The sequence below is a fragment of the Python bivittatus genome, unplaced genomic scaffold, assembly GCF_059951505.1.
Source record: "Python bivittatus isolate LINGU-HERP-01145 unplaced genomic scaffold, Pbiv_v1 ctg000120_np1212, whole genome shotgun sequence".
Classification (NCBI taxonomy): Eukaryota; Metazoa; Chordata; class Lepidosauria; order Squamata; family Pythonidae; genus Python; species Python bivittatus.
The window spans coordinates 9,046,932-9,074,225 of NW_028277037.1; the positions used below are offsets into that span (position 1 = coordinate 9,046,932).

At 40.9% G+C, this 27,294-nt stretch overlaps 2 protein-coding genes across 7 annotated transcripts; one reads left to right on the plus strand and one right to left on the minus strand.

Annotated features, from left to right (window-relative positions):
* Positions 1 to 275: 275 nt before the first annotated feature.
* Positions 276 to 20,634, plus strand: RINT1 (RAD50 interactor 1). 6 transcript variants are annotated; one of them, XM_025164976.2, is made up of 17 exons: positions 276 to 368; positions 1,285 to 1,528; positions 1,838 to 1,918; positions 2,813 to 2,880; positions 3,411 to 3,606; positions 4,130 to 4,371; positions 5,606 to 5,779; positions 5,860 to 6,012; positions 7,026 to 7,182; positions 8,590 to 8,700; positions 8,800 to 9,025; positions 10,582 to 10,719; positions 11,705 to 11,904; positions 13,024 to 13,238; positions 15,294 to 15,474; positions 15,569 to 15,687; positions 16,360 to 20,634. In XM_025164976.2, the coding sequence occupies exons 3-17, from the start codon at positions 1,871 to 1,873 to the stop codon at positions 16,580 to 16,582; spliced, it is 2,451 nt and encodes an 816-aa protein (XP_025020744.2). In that variant the 5' UTR covers positions 276 to 368; positions 1,285 to 1,528; positions 1,838 to 1,870; the 3' UTR covers positions 16,583 to 20,634. The 6 variants fall into 6 exon arrangements, with proteins under 6 accessions (XP_025020744.2, XP_087991103.1, XP_025020743.2 ...); XM_088134977.1 differs by having other exon boundaries at positions 2,816 to 2,880; XM_025164975.2 differs by having other exon boundaries at positions 1,285 to 1,918.
* EFCAB10 (EF-hand calcium binding domain 10) lies at positions 17,584 to 25,775 on the minus strand. The gene is made up of 4 exons (XM_015887635.3): positions 25,571 to 25,775; positions 20,291 to 20,455; positions 18,679 to 18,763; positions 17,584 to 17,719 (listed from the first exon to the last, which is right to left on the minus strand). The coding sequence occupies exons 1-4, from the start codon at positions 25,665 to 25,667 to the stop codon at positions 17,683 to 17,685; spliced, it is 384 nt and encodes a 127-aa protein (XP_015743121.2). The 5' UTR covers positions 25,668 to 25,775; the 3' UTR covers positions 17,584 to 17,682.
* Between the last annotated feature and the right edge of the window lie 1,519 nt (positions 25,776 to 27,294).

Sequence of the window (27,294 nt, forward strand, 5' to 3'; positions counted from 1 at the left end):
TCTGGGAGTTGAAGTCGACACATCCGAAAGTTGCCAAGTTTGAAGAGCACTGCTTTAAACCCATTGCCTTTATTCACACGGCTCCCAAAACCTGGGCTTCCTTCCTCGACTCCCGACTCTCCGTCGAACACCTCCCGAAGAAGGACATCCGGCCACAAACCGGAAGCTGGGCGTCCTGTGAGAGACACTCGTGCGCGTCGGCCCCCCGAAGCGAAGGCTTTCGTCTAAACTCTGCGCCGGGTCGCCCCGTGACGTCAGAGGCGCTCCCGCCCCGTCCCCTCTGGGCGACGTTGCCGCTTGGCCGCAGACGCGTCATGCAGAGGAGGAGGGGGAAGGGGCGTGGCTCGAGCCGGCGTGCGGAGGATGAGGTGGGTGGTCGCTTTCGGGCTCCGTTGCTCGGGTGGGCATTCCCACGACGCCTCCCTCCGCGTGGTTTTTCCCTGGGAGGAGGTTGCTGGGCGAGTTCCTCGGTCTTCCTTGCTGCCTTCTTTGGGCGTCTGGATCCCTCCACCCCGCTTTCTGTGTCCAAGGGCGCCCAGCCCTCTGCTCCTAAGGGCGCCCTAATGAGGTGGCAAGGCCTGTCTCTTATTCCCGCTCTTGTGTTGTGAGAACCCGGCCCGGGTGGTTAGTTGAGGAGTCAGCCTGCCAAACCTATCCCAGAATCAGGCTCATGGAATAAGCTGTGGTTCAGCAGGTCAGACCGATGGAGCTAATGTTTTCAAAGCAGCCTGTTTTTAATTTAAATGGCGCTCATGTTTATTATTCCAGAGATCGTGGAAGTTACTGCCAGTTTGATCTGTGTCTCGGTTAGGTAATCTGTTTGAAAAAGCCAGGTCGAATAGTGCTGCTCTAGAAACCTCAGCTGGTCCCAGAAGCCAAGTTCGTACATTTGTAGCTTAATAAATTGCCCGCATAATATTCTAAATGTGGTAGAGAGAATGGTGCGGATTTTAATATTGCTACTATAAGCACATTAATAAATAATTGCAGCATTTCCCATTCTTGAAATTCAGTGTTCTCTCTACCCCCTTGGTACATGAAACTGCTGATGAAATGCCATTATCCAGTCTTTTTAACTTATCACAGATTGTGCTTTCGCTTGTAATTCATGCAGTTGAACTGTGCCTGGAGTGTATATTATTGCAGCAAAAAATCCAACATGGTTATTTTTATATGTTGTAATGTGTGCTATTATGCACATTTTTGCCTAAATAGAAGAGTTTCACATTGAAAGAAAGAGAACTTGATGTCTTAATATTTATGGATAATTATGATTATTTCTAGATTAAAGCAAAGACTTACCCTTAAGGAACATGACTCTTTAGACATGTGGAAGAATTATGTACAGTTTGAAAGCCCAGGAAAAAAAGAGAATGCATAAGAGGATAAAAGAACCAAGAACATATGGATTAGAGACTTCAGTTGCTGTGTGGCTAATAGTTGTTCTCCATGGCTGTTTTGGACAAGACAAACAATACAAATTAAAACATTGGGAAGACACTGAGAAGAGCCAGACAGTAGTTCCAAGGTGCCATTATGTGTTCTGATGGTTATATACCTTTGCTTCAGTTAATCCTATCCATTCCCTGCTCATCTTTACCAACTGAAGCTAGCAATAAAATCCTAACAGACTGAATAAAAATAAGCAGAGATATAAACACAGACATTTGCTTCCATGCATCTTGCTATAAGTGATGTTCAAATCTAAATAGAAGCTTTCTCTAAATCTTGTATCAGTGTTCTAATTATATCCAAAATGGTTGTATATGGCATTTGATATTTGACAGTTTAGTAATTCATCCAAAACATAAAATAAACATAAAATTGTTTGCTACAGAACATCCTCTTTTCATTGTTTGCTGAATTGGAAATGGCACAATCAGGGACTGAAAGTGCTGCATCTTTGATATCTACTGAGGCAAGTGATCTTTTTTCCTTCTAGCTTTTCTCCGTATTATTTTCTAGCTGTCAGAAAGTAACTGTAAATCTCCACTTTGAGATAATTCCATATATATTGCTAATACTTTTGAGGGAGGAATTTCATACGTATTGCCATATCTGTGTTCGGCATCTTATTTAAGGCTACCATTCCTTCGTTACCCTGAATGAAAGGTGTTTAGGGAGTTATTAGATAAATAGTTCAGAGATTTCTGGAAAAAAAAAATAGTACAGGTTGGATCTACTATGCTAAGAAAAAGAAGATTCACATATTTACAGCTGTTAGATCTTTTAAGCATTGGACAGATACAAAATTGCTGTCTGTTTTGTATGATATCAGAGAATGTGAAGGCTCTTTTTTATGGAAACACCCAGTATTTTCATCTGTTTTTTGTTGTGGCACAAGATGATCAATTTATGGACTGCTGATTTCCATTAATTTCATTGAATTCAGTCTTCATAATGTTATTGAATAACTATATTCTTATCATTTTAATCTTGTTTTTATAGTAAAGCATACCACTTTATTGTATAATTGTTTAAAAGCTGTTTGCTTTTCTTTGACTTGATAAGTGAAAGAGAGAAGCAGAATGTCAAGAGATGAAATTGATCTGTTTCTATTAAATGTCTTCCAGTCTGCTTCCTTAAGGTAACATAATGTATGGGCTTTAGAAGACAGCAAAAGAGCAGACTTTTAAGACAATCTTTCTCCAAACTGTTTGTTCCAGACATGGTGGATTTCAGCTTTCTTAATTCCCAGCTAATGGCTGTTCTGTTTAGAATTCTGGGAGGTGATCAAACACATTGGGAGGTTTTGGTTGAACAAAAAACCTACTTTGAAAGCTGGGCCGACCCATATATGCTCCTTTCTCAGCAGGAACCCAAGAGAGAGGAGGAGGTAGGGGAAGGAGTAGAACATCCTGCAGAAGCTCACATATTCTGGTGAGTACCTGCAGAGAAGAGCTCTGGCATAGTTATTGGTTATATCCAGATGGAAGGGGAATTCTAGCAACACAACAAACCAATAGCTTGGAAAATGCCACATATGCACTCCTGTGTAAAAACTGTTTAATTCTGTCCCAGAATATGATAAACAAGAAACAACCTACAGCTGGATACTTAGGGTTAGTGCATCATTCTTTCATTACTAGAAGCAGAGCCCATTTTTATGACATTGCACTGATTTTCCCATTGAAATGGGCAGGATTCTAAGCAGGGTGTGTTTTCAATATAGGAGATACTCTGGAATTTTTTGCTGTGAGGATGATAACTTCTCATTTTAAAAAAAAATCATTTAGTATATAGAGGTTTCCTAGCATGCATGGCCATATTTGATGGAGTTTGCATTCCTCGGTTGGTATTTAATATTTTTACTAAGTCCTTAATAATGTCCTTTTGCAAATGGATTTGGTGTTTCCAAAAATTTCACAATTGTTTGGCCTATGAACTTAATAATAAACTTGTTAAATTAGTACCACAGGTAACGTTAAAGTGGAAGACCTTAATAATGGAAACAGAAGAATTCCTAAAGACCCAGAGAGTTGTGACATCCCGTTCTATGTGTCTGAATTTGTAGAAAGGAAGGTTGGAAATGATTATGACTCATTAAACAAGCTTGTTGGACTGATTGAACAGTTATCAAAAAACAAAATGAAATTAGAAGAACAGGTGAGTTCCATTTATTTGGGGAAGGCATGTTTAAATACTTTAAGGAAAAACAGCCCACTCTCTAGGCTTCCAGCTCTCTTGACTCTAGAAGTGGTGCTGAACAGCATTCTTTGAGGCTTGGCATCGGTTCACGTATTGGAAATAACATTTCACATATGCAGAGAATCCATGCATGTGTTCGATTTTAACCATTTATAATTGGGAAGACTCCTTTTAAAGCAACACACATTGGACTGTATGTATGACACAATTGGCGCTTGGAACAATATTGTATCCATCTCATTGTATGTGATGGATAACACTGGAGTTGGTTGTCAGTTCATATATTAAACTATCCCTTCCCATTTGTTTTTTTTATTCAGACCATTTTGAACAGGTTTGTTGTGCTTTATGCCTCAGATCTCTATACAGATCTATGATTTTTTTTCTGAGAGTAGTATTATGTTGCAATTTTAATGTTTTGGATTGCTTAATGGACGTGGTTCAAGAAGTATAACAGTCTGCTGCTCTCATATTTATACAGGTACTAACAGTTTCATCAGAAGTTCCCAAAAGAATTCAGAAGGCCTTGCAGAATGCAGAGGATTCTAAGAAATCTCTCTATCAACTTCTAGAGAATGAGAGAATTTTGTACGATTCAGTTAATAACCACTTGTTGACGTCCAGCCCATGGATGGAGGAATTTGGTGCTTTGATAAGTCAAATAAAGGAAGTTGAAAGGCATCTTGCTTATTTAAAACAGATTTCACAAATAGAAGAATTAAGGTAAAGAATGTCTCTAGTTGTTTTATATAACTTCTGTAAAGTCATGGAATACTTACATAAAGAGGCATGCATTAAATCCTTTTTTAAAAAATCCAGCTTCTTTTATCTTCCCCACAGCTGTTTTGTAGATTTTTTAAAGGGACTATGTTCATAACTCCAGATGGAAACTCTGTCCCCTGGGTCCTATCTGCACATGTCATTTCCCAACAGAGGAATCAGGATTATGCTTCAAAATAAAGCTAGCATAAATATATGAATTAGACTTGAAATGTACATTTCAAGTTTGGGGTTTTACACGTTCATGGATATCTTCAGCATATGGTCAAAAAGGTCAAGATGGTGGCCTCACGAGTGTGCTTGAAGTTCCCCTGTACGTATTATTAGAAAAAACAGAATGTATACTGCGGGTAAACAAGCATACAGAAGTGTTCAATAAATTTACAATTGTATTAGTTAACAGTGTCAATGAAGTTAGTAAATCCTTCAGAAAATAGAAGTTTTATCAAAAGGAACAGAATTCTTCAGAAAATAGGTAATCAGACAATAGGAAAAAAAGAATTTTGAGTATATTGCTCATTTCTTCTAAAATACTAGTTTAATTGTTGTTAATATTAAGAACAGCAATTAAAGATTCTGAAACAGCTGTCCACAAGCTGTACAAAGATAGGAATTAAAATAATAGTAAAAGAAGGTAAGGTTATTGCAAAGAAGCTAAATAAATTCTTTTGCATCTGTGTTCATTCCAAACTTGTTTATAACTTGCTTGCGCGCACGCTCGCTCTCTCTCTCGATTTTCTAGGATTTATATTATACTAACTGGTGATTTATCAGTTTGCAAACATTTATTTTAAATAAACTCATCTTGTGTGTTTTTAAATATTGGTAAGCTTCCAGCTCAAAAGTAATAATATATGGAGTGGGGGGGGACAGAACTATGAAAATAAGTTATACCTTTTATATGAATATGCGAATACATACTTGAATTTCTTTGATTTACACACATAGTTTGTAGTGTTAACTCTTCTTTGGCTCTGGTGTTAGGGATCCTAACACGATTCTAAAGGTAGTTTTGTGATAATTTGTTTGACTTCCAGGTGAAAACATTAGTTGGTCAATTTAATTTTTTGCACAGGTATTCTATTTCGATTTCATTTGATTATTTTAGCTTTGAGCAATATTATACACTGCATCATCTCTGTTCATTTGTCCAATGTTCTTCTCTTTGTTTTGTTAGTGACAACATCCAGCAGTATCTAATGACTAACAATGTGCCAGAGGCTGCTACTGCCCTGGCATCCATGGCTGAATTAGATATCAGGCTTCAAGAGTCATCCTGCTCGCATCTTTTAACTTTTGTAAGATCTACTGTTCAATTCTGGCACAAGATCCTGAAAGACAAATTGTCAAGGTAGGAAATGTAAAGCGGTTGTCTTCAGTTTGTGTTGGATTGCCGAATCATGGTGATATTATGTGTTCGTTTCCTTGCAGTGATTTTGAAGAGACGTTGACTCAGCTTCATTGGCCATTTATTGGACCAGTGCAGTCCCAAGCTTTGGGCCTGGCTACCTCCTCGGCTAATGCCATAGAAATATACAGTAACTTTGAGGCCCTGTTTTCTCAACTCCTAAAACTTCAGACATCGTATCCTTTTTTTTTAAGTTATCTTTTAAAAAAAGTATCTGGTTAGCATTTGCTTAAATGCAGAATTACCTTATAATACATTATGGAATGTAGCATCATGGATACCCTCCTCCATCCCCATCTCACCCAAAACCCAGCTTAAGATGTTCCTCTGCCTTCAACTGCAGAAAATAACAGCTGAATTTTTTCATAGAAAGAGCAGAAGCATTGTGCCCCTCCCGTTAATGTCTGCAAGTTAATACACATTCTCTCTCTCCCCTTCCTGTGATATTTGTGCAGAGATATGCACACATATACAGATATAGATACACATAAACATGCACCCACACATACAGATATGCATGTCCACTCAAATATATATGCATGTGCCCATATATGTGTTCATACATGCATATCCACACGTGTATACTCTATGTATATGTGCACAGCAGAGCCAGTGGGAATTAACAGCTGGGGTTCAGAGGAAGAGCGTAATCTAGGCCCAGTATCTGTTGCTGTTTCCAGCTTCTGGAGTAGTCACAAGTCCTGACTTAAAGCAGAGTGGTATGAATGTTACTGGAGTGACTGGCTAGCCGGTAGTCTTATGGCTCCCCAAGGCTTGACCATTTCCTTCGTGTCAGGGGAACCCAAAATTTCTGTTTGTGTCCTTAGATTATTAATCCAAGTTGTTGTAAGTGGCTGTATAGGTTAAAAACACACCTTTCATTTAATTATATGATGAAGCAAATGTTCATTCCAAACAGATTATAAACATATTGTGCTCTTATATTGGTAATGTCTCACATCATGTCAACAAAAGTGATGCATCAGGATTGAGCTGGCTGATTGCTCAGACAAATAAAAATAGTGTTTAATTTTTGTTTTACTGCAATATGTGATGTGGGAAGAGGGTTTTTCATTCCTTATGTGAAATGAAATGCATCTTGCTCATTTCATGGACTTTTCCATCCTTCGTCTGTAAGCCCTTGTATGTATCCCTACCATATTGAACTTTAACGCATAAAAAATCTCAGAGATGAACTATTAACCAAACCAAAGCAGCTTCCAGAAAAGTACCTTCTTCCTCCAACTCCACCTATTATATTACCTATGCAGATCATGCTGGCTCCCCTTCAGAAAAGATTCAAATACCATTTCACTGGGAATAGGCAAACCAATGTCCTGAGCAAGGTATGGTGTTGATGTACAAACTCCTCTTCTTAGGAGTTATTTTTTTAAATAATACTTAATAAAGATTGCAGCCTAGGAGGAATGAACCCAAATGTTCAGTTTTCTCTTAAAAGTAGCCTGAGTTTACAGAGCTGAATTGGAAAATATGCAATCAGTATCTCTCTAATATTCAGTAAGAAGCGAACTTGCTGCTGTGTTGCCAGTATCACGAGTATGCAGTGCTTCATGCTCACTTGTTTCCTGCTGGTTCTTCCTGCTAGCCAAGAGTGTGCAGGGAGGGGGTTAAAAAAGTAAGGATGACAGTCACAACCATGCGATCAAAGCCCCACCCCTTTTCATCTTGGTTGTGACCACTGTCTTGACCCACCACCCCTCAGACACAGCTGCTGCCAGCTATAGAGACCTACCAAATCTGGACAGATATCTGTCTGTTTAGTATTCTGTTTAAACAGGATCTCTGGCTTGTTTACTTCTTAATAAGAGTTGTTAGCTTAGAACAAATTCTGGCTTAGACTCCTGCTTGTTCAGACAGGAAGAAGCCAGGGATCTTGTGACTAGAGATAGAACAATCTAGGTTTCTTTAGCTATTTTTGCTGGCAGCTGAAGCCATCATATGGTGTAAGCAAACAGACTTGCCCATTCCTGATAAGGCCACATCTTTAGGATTCTGGCTTACAGGCAGTCCTCACTTACTGACTGCCTCATTTAGCGACAGTCCAAAGTTACGATGGTGTAAAAAAACCTTTGCAACCAATCCTCACATTACGACTGTTGCAGCATCCTGCAGTCACGTGATTGCCATTTGTGTGCTTTGCAACTGGCTTACGACAAGCAGAGTTAAATAGAAAAAGTGGAATTAAAATTGTAAGTCGCAATCACATGATGTTTTGCTTAATGACCGAATGGGAAGTGAGGTCGTAAGCCCATCGTCATGTGATTTTCCATTTAGCCACCATGGCGCTTAGTGACAGAATTGTCAGTCCCAATTGTGTTCACTAAGTGAGGACTACCTGTATCGTCAGGTGCAAATATAAGCTATGCGCTGGTCAAGAAGTATAGGGGCTCTGGGATGACACACACACTCTTCACATCTTTGGAAGTGTTACTAAACTCAAATGTTATTTACCAACTTAAATCTTTTCAAAAGTACTAGACTACCTGGTTGCTGTTGTGCATTAACAATTGAAGCTTGTCATCCAAGTGCTTTGTGGTTTTTGCTTTTTTTTTCTTTGATGGAGACATGATTTTGAGATTTAATATGGAAGATCGCTAAAGGATCCTGGGCCAAACAATTTGTGTATGATACTTGGTCAGGTAGGGTATGATGTCGCTGATAGAATTTTATCTTTGACCGAGCAGTGCACGGCTTGTTTTTCTCTGATTTTGTATGACTTTTTCCTTCGAAAGCCTGAGTGGTATCTTACCCAAGTACTCATGTGGATTGGAAATCACGTGTCGTTTCTTGAAGACAAAGTTCAACCCATACTGGATAAAGCAGGCACTCCTGTGAACGCAAGGGTAAACATCTCTCCTTTTCTTATGGATTGACAGCCATTATGCTATTAAGTGTAGCATACTTTTATTTGTAGGTTTTAATTGATCTCTTTGCCTCTTAAGTTGGAGTTTTCCCGCGCTTTGGTGATGCTAATCCTGGAGAAGCTGGATGCCGATATTCCTTGCTTGTTGTATGATGACAACCTCTTCTGTCATCTGGTGGACGAGATACTTCTCTTTGAAAGAGAGCTGCACAGTGTTCATGGATATCTCAGCAGTTTCCCCAGCTGTATGCACATTTTATCAGAAGAAACCTACTTTCAGAGGTGGTTAACTGTAGAAAGAAAATGTAAGATGCTATGGAGTCATTTACTTGAATTAAAACAGTCCCAACCTTTTTTTCTTGGGCAATAGCTACCTTGAGTATAAACAGGTGGTGGGATCAAATAATGTAAAGTTATGCTCCATAGTGTTTGCATTTGGGATTAAAAAGCTGGTACTCCATTTCCTCATAGGCCCCTTATTTTGCTGCTTATTGCATTTGTGAATGAGAGGTATATAGATACACATAAGAAAAATCCTAATGTCTCCTGAAGGATTCAACTTCCTTCTTATCAGGACATCTAATTGGTGGCTTCTAGGTGTGGATTATAGCTCAGAAAACTCAGGTTCTTCGGTGCATGTTTTGACTATCCCACTCCATTAGAGTTAGAGTTAAAATCCATTGATTGTGGCTGAGTCTGATGGATCTGTAGCTATTGAAGCTAACTCTGGCAGAGTGCTGTGTTTAGAAAGCACTTGCGCTGCTGAATCTGAGGGTGGTGAAACTTGTCTATTGCAAGCTAAATTCCCCTTGAAAAAGGGAATAATTGCAAGAACATTCAGCTTGTAATCAATCTGTATGTGCTACCTCTTTATTCATAGCTCAGGCTTGATAATGTTCTGTGAGCTGCTTCTCCTGTCCCCTATGTCTCCAGAGGACCCAGAGAAATAGAAAAAGGAACCTGTTGCAGAATGAACGATTGCATGTTTCCTCCTTCATTGAGCTTATCATGGGCACCTATTTTTCAAAGTGAGGATACTGAAAGAACTAGATTGTACTAAAGAATGAAATTGGAATAATAAAATCTGTGGGGAAACTGCAGCAGCAAATATTTGGTACACAGGGGTACAGATAATCCTCACTTACTGACTGCCTCGTTCAGCGACTGTTCGAAGTTACGATGGTGCTGAAAAACTAGGTTTACAACTGGTCCTCGAACTTGCAGCCATTGCAGTGTCCCCACAGTCACACGATCGCGGTTCAGGCACATTACATGATTGCCATTTGCGACCTTCACAGCTGGCTTCTGACAAGCAAAGTCAGTGGGGAAGCTGGCAGGAAGTTGCAAGTCGCAGTCACATGAGATCTCGTTCAGTGACCCACAACAATTTGCTTAACAACCACAGCAGAACTAACATAAGTCCAGCGTGGTCACATGATGTTTCACTTTACAGCCATATCACTTAGTGACAGAATTGCTGGTCCCAATTGCGGTCAGTAAGTGAGGACTACCTGTATTAAGAATTTTAATCATAGCTAACATGTATATAAGGATGATTATAGCAAGCTTTATAGTAGCATTTGTTGGGGGGGATTTTATCACTTAGTATAAGAAAAGTACTTTGATTCCAGGGAGCTGTTGACAGATAGGCTATTTCATATTTGTATTTATGGTCATTAGCAAGACTTCAACCTAATTTTTAGCTGAATCATATCTTAGTCTGCTATATTTGGTGTGATTTTTTTTTTACAATGTGTTCTTTTTTAACTTTACTTTTGAAAACCACATTTGCATATTTTGAATACCAAGACAAATGAAAAGTATTTCAGCGTTTAGTTTCATTATTGTGTGTACCTGGCAGTTGCTCTTCAGAAGATGGACTCCATGCTTTCGTCCGAAGCAGCTTGGATATCACAGTACAAAGACATCACTGATGTAGACGAAATGAAAGTCCCAGACTGTGCAGAAACCTTTATGACTCTCCTTCTGGTTATCACTGGTAATTATAACGTGCCTGGCATTTTGCTTTAGTTGTTTATTAATTCAGGAATGGTAACATCTTTTACGAGAAAACCAACTACCTGTTGTTAGTCAAAGAAATAACAAGTGCAATTGGATTTCAAGAGGGTTAACAAACAAGCAGTATCCTCTGAGCCCAACCCCATGTGTGTGAGGTTAATGTGCCTGTTCTGTTAAGCTGGTGGTCACTGTTAGGCTGTAAAGTTCCTAACGGTGGGGGATTTGGAATATATACATACATACATACATACATACATACATACATTCATACATATATATATATATATATATATATATATATATATACATACATACACATACATACACACACATACATACATACATACATACATACATACATACACTCATCTGTCCACAATCTTTCCTCTTTTAGACCCACAATTCTTGATAACTTGCTGTGTTTCATGTTGCACATGGAGTTACAGAAGACACTTTATTCAGCATAGAAGTTCTTCTTCCTGATGTCTTAATTAACTTTCTTCTCCTCCCCTTCTTCTTTCTTTGCTTTCTTTGTCTTCAGTTTATCAATTCTGCCACCATCACCCATTATCTGATTTATACAAAGTCTTACAGGTAGGTCCTCCCTGAGAAAAAGTGTGTCCCAGAAATAGTGAGAAGGCCATAACTTTCCCATCTCCTCCCTCACCCACACAGCCTAGATGGAATCCATTCTCTAGGAGTTGGAAATATATCTGCTAAACAGATTCTCTGCCATTATTCTGTTACTCCATCTCAGAGACAGTACAACGTGGTGAATGTAGACCCAGCAGTGTAAATCTTATAGGAACACAAAGATCTGTTCTGTGGGCCCTGCCTGTTAGTTAAATAGGATCAAGGAAGACGAGCTTGTGGAAGAATCTGTGAAGATAGATCTTGTTAGAGAGCGGATATTGTTTGAACTTTTACATATGCAAAATGCCCATGTTTTGCCATTTTCTGTATAGATAGGTACAAGCATCTTCCTACAGCAGCTAGAAAACTGCGGTTCCTTGAATTGCAAAAAGAGCTGGTGGATGATTTTAGAATACGACTCACTCAGGTCATGAAGGAAGAAACCAGGACACCTCTGGCCTTCCGATACTGTGCAATCCTAAATGCTGTCAACTACATAGCAACAGTACTAGCCGACTGGGCGGACAACGTTGTAAGTAACATGGTTACTGTAGCCGTTTGTGGATTGTTGAAATAAATTTAAGCATTTTTAAGATACAAAGCAAAGTCTGTTTCTTGCCAATACAGAGCTGCTTTTCCTATTCATAGGAATAAACACACTTTTAATTTGTAACACATGGAGTGCAGGAATACAGGAAACTACTTTATCCCAGGTTCATTTAGTTTAATATTTACCCCCCAATGAGGGGAGTCTGCTGCTTGTATGCATTAATCAGTAAAAAGAGACAGAGTGCCGTGAAAGCACCTCTCTGATTTCATTCAGGAAGCAGAAGTGTTTTATCCTCTGCCCTGGCAGAATGCTTTTCATATTTTTAAAAGGCATCCCTTTAGTTTGTATCTGACTGGTGCGATAGATGAAGTGTGTCTCTTGGTGGGTTGGTGAGGAAAGCAGAATCTAGATGGAGTGGGGTAAGAAGTTTGTATATAATAGATATGGGTTGATTATGATCTTACGAGTCACTGGATCTGTTTGAAGAATGTACTCCATTAACCACTTTTCTGGGTGTGAGTGGTATGCTGAATATGGTCAAGCTGAAATATGGTTGGCTGTGATTCAGTTTGTCGTGAGACACATAGCGAATTACTCATAAAGTTACTCTCCCCGTCCCATACCCTTTCTTTTTCAAGATTCTTAATAGTTAAGAACAGCGTGGGAGATAATAGTATTAATCCTGGAAGCCACTCAGTCTCCAGAAAATGCAGCAGCGCAAAAGTGGCATCTAGGGCAGTGTTTCTCAACCTTGCCAACTTTAAGGTGTGTGGACTTCAACTCCCAGAATTCCCCAGCCAGCATGGCAAGGTTGAGAAACAGTGATCTAGAATGTGGAATGGCTGTAGCTCCACCTACTGCCAGCCTGTGATTAGTAAAGACTTGAGGATGTCAGCTGGAAAGAGGTTCCCTCTTCCTGATCCACACTTAACGTTCGAGATTCTCTTGAGACTTTTCATACCCTGCTATTTGCTCCTTTTACTAAACTGGAGGTGTCAGAGCTCCTGAATACAAAGCATATGCTCTTCTGACAAGTTAAGATCCTTATTCTCAGGAGACTAGTGGTAATCCTCCCCCCCCCCATATTACTTGTCTGTGCAGTTTTTTTTACAGCTTCAGCAGGCTGCTCTGGAAATGTGTGCAGAGAGTAGCACTCTGAATAAGCTACAGTTAGGACAGCTGGCTTCTATGGAAAGTTCGGTGTTTGATGAAATGATTAACCTCCTGGAACGACTAAAGCATGACATGCTGACTCGCCAAGTAGATCATGTCTTCAGGGAGGTCAAAGATGTGGCCAAGATATATAAAAAGGAAAGGTAAAACTTGGCTTCTTCTAATCGAAAGCTTTAACACGTAGTTTTGCAGGTGGGAGAGAAAAGCACAAGAAATGCCTGTTTATTTCCCCTCTGCTTTTCTGTCTGAAGGATTTTCAAAGCCTAGTCCCACAAAATCTATCTGATGAATTGTAAATGTTGCTGATAACAGAATTCTAAATAAAAGGGTGGAAAAATCATTGGGAAGTAGTTGTCCCCTTCACAAAAAGGATGTGGTTATACAATAGCTGCAAAAGATGGCAGCACATTGAAGAGGCAACTGAACCAGGGGATGTTCTTTTACATTTCCCCTTAAATTATTCTTGACTGATTTCAAGAACCTCTCTCTTTTTGAGGATCTCATCCATTTCTCTGATCTTTCTCAGTTTCCCCTTTCTCTCAACCCATTCACTCTTCCTTCATATACCTTTTTGCAATTCAAATAATTCATTACCAAAACTTCATATACGCTGGTAGAATATTTGTTAAAAGTAGGAAAAATGAATGGAAAGTTCTAAGATGTGCATGTCCTGGCAAAAAGGCAATACCAAAAGAAGAGAGTATCTGTAGCTCAGGGTTGAACGGTGGAGTCCTTGGTGCTCTCTGAGCCTGGTTGTTTGATTACAGACCTTTCATTACCCAACTAGGTAACATCATCAGTGTGAGTGAGCGTGGGGTTTGCTCCCTGTTTATATACAGTAGCCTGCCCTGCCAGTGTGGGTGGGGATGTGGTTTTCTCCTTGGTAGTTCCTTGATTAGGGTATTACCCTAACTGGATTTTGACTACTCTTCTGTGTGCTCCTGTTGAAAGCAAAACCACCCAGGCAAGCTTTCTTTCCAAGAGACTTGATTGATTTACATTTCTTCCCTTGTCACTGTTGTCTGCTCAGCCTTGGGTAAATTGCTTTCCTCACCTAGCAGCTGTGTCAGTGGTTGTGTGGTTTCACTTTCAACTGGAGCATACAGAAGAGTGGTCAAAATCCAATGTGAAGTTCAGAGAGCCAAGTCAGGTTTGTCAACCAGTCCAAGGCCAGAAATTCACAAGCAAGATTCACAGGAATGACACACTAGAGCAGGAGATCAGACGGTTGCTTCCAACAAGGCATTATGGGTCAGGGCTGCCTCTTAAATTGGGCTACAGCCAGCTGTCTTTAATCAAGGGATTTACTCCCTTGCTTGGCAAGGAGCCTCATAGAACATCTTTGCTCTGCTCTTCGCTCTACTCGGCAGGTGCAGGGGCTGGGAGGCCTGGCATCATCTTCATGTGACTTCAGCTGTTCAGGTGGTGCCTGTGTTTCCTCAACCTCAGGTGCTTCTTGGCTTTGTGTCTCCCGAGGCTGACACTCCACAGGTTCTGCTGGAGCAGCTTCATCAGAGTCAGTGTCTGAGTCCTGGGCTATGACAATCGCCTACTCTAAAGATTCTGGGGAGCTTATATCTCAAAGCAATAAAAACATACCAAAAGCAAAGATACATCACATCATGCACCCGAAGTAAATTGGTACCACCCCCAGCAGTTGCCTCCAATTAAGTAGCACCCTCAGCCCCACTCATTGGAAAATCACTTTCTTCATTGCATTCCAGAATATTAGCAGGGAAGGGGCCCTCCTAACCTCCGGAAGGCAGGCTGTTCAGAGTAATACAAATGTTGTTTTAAGTGCAATACATCAAGCTGAATAAATCACTGCTGCCTTGCGGGTTGAACAGCCAGTAAGGCTACTGAAGCAGGGAAGAAAATAAGCCTCTCACCCCTCTGCTGCTTCATGGGCTGTGCGCCCCCAAGGCAGTGGTTACGTGGCCCAGCTGCTAGCTAGTGGAATTGCTGGGCAGCAACAGAGGGCTGTGTACCAGGACGTGGAGGGGATGCAAGAGACAGTCACAGCACACAAGGGGGAGGGTGTTGGCGGCATCTGTCTGCCCTTTTGTGATGTTTTGCTGGCCCTTGCTCTGAGGTCCGAACAGATACTTTCCCTGATGTCCTGTTCAAGCACTTTTCATTGAAAGGGCGACAAGTGAAGCTCTGGATTGACTGAGCGAGGCTTCCTGTGTTTCATTTAGGTGGCTCTCCTTGCCCTCCCAGGCCGAACAGGCTGTGATGTCGTTATCAAGCACTGCCTGCCCGTTGCTACTGACTTTGAGAGACCGGCTCCTCCAGTTAGAGCAGCAGCTTTGTTTTTCCTTGTTCAAAATCTTCTGGCAAATGCTTGCGGAGAACGTGGATTTGTTCATCTATCAGGACGTAAGTAACTTTAGTTTATTGCTGGTGCTTTAGCAAAAAATATGCTAGTAATTTTAAATAGTGCTCACCTTTTATCTATATGCAATATGTTTAGGTCATTCTAGCCAATCACTTCAGTGAAGGAGGAGCAGCACAGCTCCAGTTTGATATGACTCGGAATCTTTTCCCTTTATTTTCACATTATTGTAAACGGCCAGAGAATTATTTCAAACAGTGAGTATTGCCCATCTCACATTCTTGTTTATTTCAGAAGTTGAATATGGGAATCAAAGTTTTCTTTTTAGTTTTTGAGAGAGGGATTAACCAGGTGTTCTGCCCCTCGCTCTTTTTTCTATGTCATGAGAATATTTTAAGCAGATTTTCCTCATTTCCCTTTCATTTGCATTCTGTCCAAGCCCTTGCAAATTGCCATTTATTTGTGGATCAGCTGGGAAAAAAGTAACGTATAAGAGGATGAAGAGGTCAGGCTTATGTGAATCAGACTCACTTATAGACCTGGGTACATTCTTCCTGAACGGGAGAGGATTCTCTCAGTTCTAGCTCTGCTTAGATCAAGAGATTAGCAGAACTCCAGCACTCTTTACTTCTGAGAGTATGCATTCCCCAATAATGATTAAAAAAGTATTTTTAAAAGTACAAAAAGAGAACTTTCTGCATACTTTTTAGCACATTTGCATTATATTCAGTGGGTGGTTTGGTCTTTTTTTAGACGAATATATCAATTTTTAAAAGTTCTCAGAATCGAGTAAGATTTTTGCCATGTGGCATGAAAAGCTTCTGTGTGACAAAAAACCTAAAGTTGTCTTGGATGAGGGAGCTGTGGTTGTATTGCTCTGTGAAACTTACCCAAATTTAGAAATGGAATGTTTCTGTTTTCCTGTCTAGCATCAAAGAGGCTTGCATTGTACTGAATTTAAATATTGGTTCAGCCCTGCTCTTAAAGGATGTGCTACAATCAGCCACTGAAACCAGAACTGGAATCACCTTTAATTCAAATCAACCTACTGCAGTGGCAGCACTAAATGAACTTGGAATTTATAAGTTAGCTCCAACGGATGTTGAGATTCTTCTTAATTTGAGGACAAATTGGCCTAATACTGGCAAATAAACAAGGCAATAGAATGGAGAGGCTCTAATTGCTATTACATTCTTTAGAGGTTACCCCAGACTTTCTATGCTCATGTGATGTTGAGTATATTGCCTTTGAAAGAAAAACATACATTAAAAAAACCCTGAAAACTAAGCAACTATATATTCACAGTTTCAAAGAAACAACTGTAATTTGATAAAGTCTGTTGGCTATTCTGTTCAGTTGCAAGTTACTGGCTATGCCATTGTGACACCTTTCATTTTCTCAGTTGACTGTGGTGATCAAGTGAAATGCTTTTAAATAAAGAATATATTCTAACATATATTCCATATTATAGAAATAATAATCTTAGAGGAACAAATGGATTATTGTAAAAAAAATTCTGAGAGGAGATAGACCAGTTCCACCTTATTGCCTGCTGTGATGCTCAGATTAATCTTGTTTAGCTGGATTAGAGTGTCTTTCCACAAGGACTCTGAACCTTTGTGTTACCAAGATTGTGATCTGAAAGGCATTACTTGGGGGGAAGAAGAGCAGAATCATTCTACTTTTTTTGAATAAAATAACCATGGTGATGACAAAAAGAACAAAAGGGATGAGCAACCTTGCACGCCATTCAGTGGCAAATTTTACTTATTTTGGCCCCTAATGTTAGCATATTTCTAATACAGATAGGATAAAGGCTTTGCAGAAATTTCCAGATGTGCAGATTTTTAAATATACTCTAAATATGGAAAAGAAATGTGATTGGTTTCCTCGTTTTGATTAGATTGGGGTCATAATAGCAATTACGTTGCAATGGGTAAACTATTCATAATGAGTATCATTATTTTTTCTGATGGAAAAGGTTAGAACTAAAAGAGCAGTTTAATCTGTCTCATTGAAATAAAAGGACTAAAAAAAGCTTAGTGCGGGCTAATACTTCCAGTGTTTATTTAGCAAATTCGGTATTATAACAGTTTCGAAGATTTTGGAATACAGGAAAAGGAGAGATTTCATATCTACTTCAATGATGGTACAGTTAGTCCACGTGAAGGCCATTATATATAAATGAAATTGCTAGTTTTTTCAGAAAGTTAAATATATATATAAAATATTTCAGATGAGAATATTCAGGATTAAAATACTTCCCACAGTTCAGCAAATTTTTTCATCCTGTGGGGGAAACAAAGATATATAACATATAAGCAACGTATAAACAATTGTATCTTCCCCATTACAGCGGTCTAGTTAAGGGATTAATAGTGCATCTGCAGTAAGCACACAAATATACAATTTCTGCATGTGTATATTACACATGTTTTCATGTTAATGCTTAAAATTACCTTGAATTATTTTTATTTGTTGATTTGTTATTATAACATCCATTATTTGAGCCAAAGTTCACTTCTCATGTATGTATATAGAGACATAAATTCCCTATAAAGCAATGACAGGTAACCTTTTGGTCACTGGTGGCAATCTTTGAACATTTTATGGAGGTGCAGATCAGAATGGAAGCAACTATGATGTAAACAGAACAGGATTATCTATTTTTCCTCAGTTGGAGGGAGAGTTTTAGGGAGTTCTTTTGTTTCTTTTTAAGTGTTTTTATATATTAGCTTTTGTATGTTTCTTGCCTCAAAATGGCAGAACAGAATGCCAGTAATTTTTGGCAATCACAAATGAAAGAGTTTGGATGTCATGGATTGTCCATCCTGTTCTAAAGTTTACTTACAAATTTCATTTATTGCAAGAACTTAATCAGTGAAATAATATGTAGTTTACTTTGTCAGTCTTGTGTCTAAAAACAGTATCAGGAAGAGACTAGTAATATTTTAATAATTATAGTGTAGCTTGTTTGGAAAATTAAGGGGAAGAACTATTTGATACCTTCTTACTTTTGACTTTCTGTTCCTAAATTCATAGCTTTATCAGCAGGTAATCTCCTGAGGAACAGTGGATTTTAGACACATGTGCATGTCCAAACATTATCTCAGTCTGAATGCTGGAGACAGAATCAGGTACAAAAGAGTGGCTGGGACAATTCAGGATATAGTGTTGGATTTAGTGGTGTATGTGGTATATATATGTCTGCATTTCCACATAAAATGTAACATCCTGGTTCAACTTACACATTTTCCTTGAAGACAGCTGGTGTAATTAGTTCATTTTCTTCATAAATTACATCCTGACTGCTCAATCCCAAAGATTCAAGTGCTAAAACATAAGAGAGAAACTAGTTTTTTTCTGAATGGACTGTTGCAGTGTGCGCCATACTTAGTATAACCCTATGCATATCTGCTCAGAAAGAAGCTTCTAAATTTGATTACAGCCTACATTCTTAGACCATTTATTTCATGTTTAAATTGCTGCAGTCATGTGACTTTCAGCAAAAGTCACAGCTTGGTGACCCATCTGTTGGGAATCACTTAGCTGGATTCACACATCATGCTAAGCAGTGGCTTGCTGAATATACCACAGTTGGCTAGATTCACACAACACTTTATTCTATAAACTGATTTCCAAATTAGAGTGGCTGGGTTCATGGAAAGTACTAAGCCAAAATCAAACAAGCAATTTTTGGGGTTACTATGGTATGCAAACCCATTCTCTACTGGCTGGGAGTAAATTTCAACCCAACAAGAATAGTAGGTGTATAGGCATGTTTTCCAGCATCACTATATGGGAAACCTAACAGAAATCACTATATTTATTTGAGTAAGGACCCTTCCTTGTTTGCAGCTATAAATAGAGAAGTCAACAGAAACTGATCATGGATTAGACAGAACTTATGCCTAAATATGTACAGAACTACACAGTTCACACATTGCTTATTTTTACAGCAAACAGATGGAGGCAGATAGAAAATGTAAAATACTGATTTAGCTTATGTTTAGATTCAGCTTTTTATAATCTTTATATATTCAGCTCTCATTGTAATATATTACTAAATGGCAGAAAAAATTAAAAGTGCATTAAATACATTAAAAACAGCAAGATAATTATGTAAAGTAGCTACAAGTGTTTCTATAGAATCATCCTGAGCTTTCTGTTAGCACAAAGGACCTTTTTTTTTTTTACATCATTTGCCATTCCTGGCACAAGGAAAAACATACTTATATTCTGTCATGATCAGAACAAAGGAAAGTTAAGCTGGCTTAAATATATGCCTCACAGGGGTTCTGGTTTATTCTTTTCTATTCCTTATATTGTCCCCCCCCCCTTTTTTTTTTTTGCCTACCCTTATCAGCTGCAGGAAATAATCTCAGCTAAAAGTCTCAGGGTGGAACAGAGATGACTCTGTTATCATCCTGCTGATCTGCAGTGCTTCTGCTAAATTTCTGCTTTCTCGCCCAGGGTGAGAGCCTTGGCGGTTTTATGGTACACCAGTGTAGCAATCTAAAATCCCCTGAGAAGGAAGTTCATATTTTCCTAAATGACCCTTCCCTGTTTGTTTACTGGAAGATGCATCATAAATTGTGATACTGTGTAAAGTGCACCTTGCTAGCCAAGTTGCCCAGGTATTTACAAACAAATCAGTACAATTTTTGAATGTACATTCTAAATACGCAGAAGAAATTATGCATTTTAAACATTGTATAGTACAAATTGAAGAATTTAAACTATCATTACATTTATTTCAAAATTGATACTATTTTTGAGGTTTTCTGTTTAATGTATCTTAACATCTTGTCAAGGCAGAAATAAAAAGATGAAGTTCATAAAATATGAAGAAACACTAACCTCCTTTGTACTGTGTTACATTTATGTAGCCTTGGCCTGCAATATCTAGCATTTCAAACATTGCATCCAAGTTTGACTCATCCATAAGATTGGGATAACCTGTATTAGTTACTTTTGCAAGCTTTACTTTTTCCAATGTCTTTATCAAAAAATCTCTTGGTCTTTCTGAAAAACAAAAGATTGTTCATGTTGTTACCCACTTTAAAGCATATTTTGTTCTACGCCGTCCAGAGTCGCCTGTGGTGAGATGGGTGGCTATATAAATTGGTTTAATAAATAAATAAATATTGTTAAGCATTTCGAAGCTAACCGTTCTTTTTCATTAAAATGATTTGATTAAAGTGTTTTGTAGTGTTGGCCTAACCCTTGGGTTTGTAATTTAAAAATTGTAAGTAAACATATGGAAGACTAGATAAAAAAGGGGGAAAACTCTGGAAAGGAAAAGGAAAAAAAGCAACGGTATCAGAACTTTTCAATTACACAACATGTTGCTGACATTGTAAGAGCCATATTTGCCAATGGTAGCAAAAATGAAAAGGATCTATAGCATCTTTTCATACTAACAAATTCATAAAACTTCAAGAGGAATCAAATAGAATTTAAATAAAATATTGTAATGTTCAACAACAAGCTAATATGACCATCAGTGCTTTGATGTCTGCCGGGGTGCCAGAAGCTTCTTGGTCTCTTTCAACCTTGTATTTTTGCACTTCCAAGAAGACAGTAATACAAAAGACAACAGCTGTAGAAGAGAAGATCCGGAAGAGAGGTTGCTACAATTTGTCCCTTATTTGTACAAGAAAATTATTTGCTTGCAGTATAACAGCTTCCAGGGAGGTGACGTGTGGTTGGGTTTCAGCAGTGGTAAATTCTTTGAGAGAGGGGATGGTACCCGCGCCCCTTGAAGAGGCATGGGCCCACCCTCTCCTCAAGAATCTTCCCTTCTTAGGGAAGATGGTTGAGAAGATGGTCATGCAACAGCTTCAGAGCGTCCCGGATGAAGCAGATTATCTGGACTCCTTTCAGTCAAGTTTCAGTCCTGGGTATGGGACTGAGACAGCGTTGGTTGCGCTTTTTGATTATCTCTGGCAAGAGTGGGATGGGAGAAGTGTGTCCATCCTTGCTCTTCTTGACCTGTCAGCCACTTTTGATACCGTCAACCATGGTATCCTTCTGGACTGGCTGCAGGAGTTAGGAGCAGGTGGCATTGTATTGAGCTCTCTTCCTTCTTCGGTGGCCAGTTTCAGTCAGTGTCAGTTGGGGGCGAGAGGTCCCACCCTTGGCCCCTAAAATATGGCATGCTGCAGGGTTCGATACTCTTTCCGCTCCTATTTAACATCTACATGAAGCTGTTGGGTGAGATCGTCCATAGCCATGGGGTGGGGTATCATCAGTACGCTGATGATACCCAGCTATATATCTCTGCCCCTGGTGAAGTAAGCAATGCTGCCAACGTCCTGCCTCGGTGCCTGGAGGCTGTAGGGGTTTGGATGGGGAACAACAGGCTTCAGCTCAACCCTGACAAGACTGAGTGGCTTTGGGTTTTGGGGCCACCTGGATCTAGGAATTTACCATCTTTGGTTCTGGATGGCATTGTACTTCCCCAGACAGACCTGGTGCACAATCTAGGGGTCCTTCTGGACTCACAACTCCTGCTTGAAGAGCAGGTGGCAATTGTGGCTAGGAGGGCCTTTGGATAACTTTGAGCTGTGCGCCACCTGCACCCATTCTTGGATCAGGAGGCTCTATGCTCAGTCACTCATGCCGTGGTCACCTCCCGTATGAATTACTGTAATGCACTCTACATGGGGCTGCCAGTGGAAGCTTCAGCTGATGCAAAATGCAGCAGCATGGGCAGTTATGTGTGCACCTAGATCTGTGCATGTTACACTTCTGCTCTGTGAGCTGCATTGACTACCAATTTGCTTCCAGGTCCAATTCAAGGTGCTGGTAATAACTCATAAAGCCCCATACATGGCATGGGGCCAGGTTACTTGAGGGACCACCTCTCCCCAGTGACATCTACCTGTCTCATCAGGTCCAGCAGAAAAAGCTTATGGGTTCCATTCTCTGTCCACTAGAGAACATCATCTGGTGAGACGCAGGAGGAGGCCTTTGCTGCTGCTGCACCCGCCCTATGGAACATCATTCCCCCCAAAATCAAGCTGACCCCGATCTTGCTGGCCTTCCAGAAGGGCCTGAAGACCTGGCTTTGCCATCTGGCCTGGGGATCAGAGAGTGGTGTGGAGCCCATAAAATGGCTGTACTGTTCTTGAATGTCTCTGCTCTCCCAATGACTATATTGTATTGTATGACTTTAAATTGTTTTTTTTTTAATGTTTGTTTTGTTTGTATGGCTGCTTTAGTTTTTGATTTTTTTGAATACTGTTTATGTTTTAATTGTAAGCTGCTCAGAGTCACAAATGTGAGATGGGTGGTTATATAAATTGAATGAATGAATGAATAAATAAATACATAAATAGGCAATGGCAGCACACAAGGCCTGGAACATTATAGCATGTGTAAAGGATTTTAAAAGTGCTTTTAGACCAAATTGCTAGTTACTACACAACCATTCTGAAAGAGTGTAGTTCTTAATAGGTTTTGGGGGAATAAAGGAAAAAGATTAATGTCATGATCTGGTCTCCCTGTGAAACTATGACTCAGGCAGGACAATGCAAAAGCTTTGCCTGAAAGAACTGAAAGAATGAGAGGAAGGTTTTGTTTTTTTCTGTGATGGCAAGGCTGTGCCCCATCATCATTTTGTGTAAGAGTAGACTGATAGTGGAAGAAAGGGCCAGTGGAACACAAAGGGTCTGTTTTTATCAGGTACAAACATGGTTACTTGGTAGATTTGCTTATTTTGGTAATTAAGGGTAGAGTTAGAAGGCAAGTCATTCTTAAGCAGTGTAACTCCTTATACACAATGATGTTAGTGTTTAGAGCACTAAAAGAGTGATTCAATATGGTTGAATATGGGCTTTGAACCTAGTCTCTCCAGCCCCCTAGCCGATACCTCACATTGGATCTTATAACCATCGTCTGCAGTTGGCAGTAGACATCCGAAGGGGATCAGGCTGAGGAAAATGAAATCAGTTAAGATATATCTGATTTGATAAAAATATGGCTGAGTCTATCCATATGCCCTTTAATTACTATTTATTTATTTATTTATTTATTTATTTATTTTCAAATTTGTATGCCGCCCATCTCCCCCAATGGGTGACTCTGGGCGGCTCACAATAATAAAAAAGAAAAAACACAGAACTCTCCAGACATAGACATAATCTATAAATAGTTAAAAACATATATAAAAATGGCCTAAAACCTCCTATAATTTGGCCCTAAAAAACCTGTAAGATGCTGGGGGGGGGGGGACAACCCCTCACCGCACCAGCCATCTCCATTGGTGCGGGCCCCCCTCTGGCCCCCAGGCCTTCTGGCAGAGCCAGGATTTGATCTCTTTCCTGAAGGCCATGAGGGAGGGGGCACACCGCACCTCAGGCGGCAAGATGTTCCATAGGGCGGGCGCTACAGCAGAAAAGGCTCTCTGCCTAGACCCCACCAATCAAAATTCCTTGATGGGTGGGGTCTGCAACCTGCCCCTTCTGCTGGACCGAGTGGGGCGGGCTGAAATAACCGGGGCGAGGCGGTTCCTCAGATAACCCGGTCCCATGCCATGAAGGGCTTTAAAGGTGATGACCAACACCTTGAATTGGACCCGGAAACAAACTGGCAACCAATGCAGCTCATGCAACATAGGTGTTATACGTGCCCTCCTAGGGGCATTAAGAACTGTCTGCGCCGCTGCATTCTGTACCAGCTGTAGCTTCCGGATACTCTTCAAGGGTAGCCCCATGTAGAGCGCATTACAGTAGTCCAACCCGGAGGTGACCAGGGCATGAGTGACCGTGCAGAGGCCCTCCTGATCCAGGAAGGGGCGTAACTGCCGCACAACACGAAGTCGTGCAAAGGCCCTCCTAGCCACAACTGCCACCTGCTCTTCGAGCAGGAGTCGTGAGTCCAGGAGAACCCCCAGATTACGCACCGGGTCTGTCTGGGATAGTGCAACCCCATCAAGAACCAAAGATGACAAGCTCCTAGATCCTGAGGCTCCCCGTATCCACAGCCACTCCCTCTTACCAGGGTTCAGCTGAAGCCTGTTGTCCCCCATCCAGGCCCCCACAGCCTCCAGGCACCGCGAGAGGGCAGTCACAGCATCACTTAAGGCACCTGGGATGGAGATATATATTTGGGTATCATCTGCATACTGATGATACCTCACCCCATGGTGCCGGATGATCTCACCCAGCGGTTTCATGTAGATATTAAATAGGAGCGGTGAAAGTACTGACCCCTGTGGCACCCCACAAAGTAGGGGCCGGGGGCTAGACCTCTCGCTCCCTATCAACACCGATTGGGTTCGGCCTTGGAGAAAGGAGCTGAACCAGCACAACATTGTGCCACCCAGCCCCAACAATTACAACAAAATTAGCAAAATAGCATCAGTCTATGATTTGAAATGATCGTGACAAGCCTATGCACACAACCACATGGTTACTACCCTACTCCGGTGTCTTCCAGACTTCCAGATGTCTTCAACTGTAACCCCAATTAATTCTCATCCAACCCACTTGTTGGGCACTGGAGGAAGACTACATATGATCTCTGTTTACTGACTACAATAAATCCAGATTGTACAAATGAACCACAGGGCTAGGTTTACATCACCATGAACCATATTTTGGCCTGCCATGTTGGGGAAGTTTAGCGACAAAAACCAGATTCAAGTTGCAAAGCCATGGGCCGTTTAACAAACTAATTAGCTGAGTGCACAGCACACTATAAGATACAGCTCTCAAGCCACACGGGCAGTCACGCAAGACACAAAGCCATAACCAAAGAAATAATATTATGGTTTAGCTCTGTTTTTCAACCTTGTCAACTTTAAGGTGTGTGGACTTCAACTCCCAGAATTCCCCAGCCAGCATGGCTGGCTGGTGAATTCTGGGAGTTGAAGTCCACACATCTTAAAGTTGACCAGTTGAAAAACACTGGTTTAGCCTAATATGTGAATCATCTTTCAGGCAATGGGTGCCCCCGGCGAGGCCATGCAGAAAACTATCCTTTTTTATTTTCACGGAATTCCTACAACTGCCCCCCAGCCTTTTTATCATGAAAAACAATCCCAACCCCTATTTTTTCAGTTCATACTCCGTGCACGGTAAAATCGCTCGTCTTCCGCGGCATGAAAAGGCAGCCTCCGAGCAAGGCTCTCACCTGGCTGGTGGTAGAGCAGCAGCGCGGTCAGGCTGTACAAAAGTTCCGGGATTTTGTGCTGCGCCAAGTACTCACGACCCTCGGTTTCTCGGTCCATCGCCGTTGCTAGGCGACGGCAGAGAACGCGCCCGGCACCATCCCTTGGGGTGGGGTCCCACGTGACGCGAGAACGCGGGGCGCTTGACCAATCAGTTTTCCCGCCCGGCGCTCCGCTGGGCTTTAGGTTGTGACGTAGCCTGGAAGGCGCGGTGATGGATGTTTACGTCAGCGGGATGGGCGTGGCGCCAGGTCCAAAGCAGTCGCATGTGGCCCGGGGAAGGGTGGGCGCGCGCAGCGGGAGCGTTTGCACTGAATTTCTGCATTATTAAAGGTCCGGGGACGCCGATTGCAATATTCTGCCTCGTGCGCGCCGTCCTCTCTTGGCCAAGAGGGACTTTACCCGAGCTGTCATGACTGTTGTATGGGAACTGGCTTATTTGTCCGAGTGCCACAGCATTTTCATCCCTTAAAAAGTCTGCTGAGTCAAAAATTGAAACAAAGAAGAATGGTATCATGGTATGTCACGAAACGTGAATTTATTTTTTTAAGATAGAAAACACAGCCGAAACAGCTGCTTTTTTGCCATTTTGTGTTGGCAGCTGATCTGGCAGCCTGGTTCCTTAACCTGTGAACCAATGTTTGGTTTTTATGGAAGGAAGAGCTCTCAGAGTCACCAACCTTGGAGACGTTTTCTGTGGCCCACACCAAGACTGAGCATAGTGTCAGTCCTGAGGAACGTGCCTCTCTTGTCTGGCAAGGACCAATCCAGAAAAGGACCACTTTCGTTGCGTGAAACAAGTGAGGCAGAAGCAAAGTGAGTAGTTCAACTTAGGGAGACAAGACAGGAGAGTAAAGGAGGGTGTCGGCTTGCTGACAGCCCAAAAGAATAGAAAGCACCTCGCACGCACGCATGACAATCTTGCAGGAACCATGGATCCTCCCTTCTCAACCTGGCAACTTGAAGATGTGTGGACTTCAACTCCCAGAATTCCCCTGGAATTGAAATCCACACATCTTCAAGTTGCCGAGGTTGAGAAACACTGACCTAGGCTGAGAAGGAACAAGAAATAGTTCCACCTTGTGAAGGGCCTGAATCTCTGACATGTGCCTTAGCCTGCCCTGCCACTCTGGACCGTTTGTTATGTATGTATGTGTATGGTCACCTAACTCCACAAAGTGACTGGGCAATATACAAAAATCATCTACAGTACCGATACCTCCATTCCCTGCCATGCTGGCTGGGGAATTCTGGGAGTTGAAATCCACACATCTTGAAGTTCCCAAGGTCAAGAAACACTGCTCCAAAGCATGTTTTCCCTTAGAATCTGATGTATTGCATACTTTAAAGAAACAACTAGTATGGTTCTTGGAGGCCTTATTGGTAATAGTCACACCCCTGAGGTAGAAGCATGGGTGTCCCTCCACTTGTTTACAGGATCAAAACAAAGTAGTAGAACTACCTGCTGCAGAAGTAAGTTTGTTTTATAGCCCCTTTGCTTGCTCCTCTGTCCAGAGATAGAAGGGAAGGATCAGTTAATTTCCCACTGGATTAATTTTGCTAAGTCCAGATTTATTTATTTGGTTCTGCTTTAGCACAGTGTGGTGAATCCAGCCATTATGGCTTAATTAAAATACCCTTATGAAGGATGATACATCATGCTTGCCAGTTAACTCAGGTTGGGTTG

Coding starts and splice junctions, on each gene's coding strand:
- RINT1 (XM_025164974.2), top strand. CDS start 315: ATGCAGAGGAGGAGGGGGAAGGGGCGTGGCTCGAGCCGGCGTGCGGAG. Junction 369..1,837: donor GCCGGCGTGCGGAGGATGAG/GTGGGTGGTCGC, acceptor TGTTTGCTACAG/AACATCCTCTTTTCATTGTT. Junction 7,183..8,589: donor AAACCAATGTCCTGAGCAAG/GTATGGTGTTGA, acceptor TTCCTTCGAAAG/CCTGAGTGGTATCTTACCCA.
- EFCAB10 (XM_015887635.3), bottom strand. CDS start 25,667: ATGGACCGAGAAACCGAGGGTCGTGAGTACTTGGCGCAGCACAAAATC. Junction 20,456..25,570: donor GCTGCTCTACCACCAGCCAG/GTGAGAGCCTTG, acceptor TTTGTTTTTCAG/AAAGACCAAGAGATTTTTTG. Junction 18,764..20,290: donor TGTAACACAGTACAAAGGAG/GTTAGTGTTTCT, acceptor CTTATGTTTTAG/CACTTGAATCTTTGGGATTG.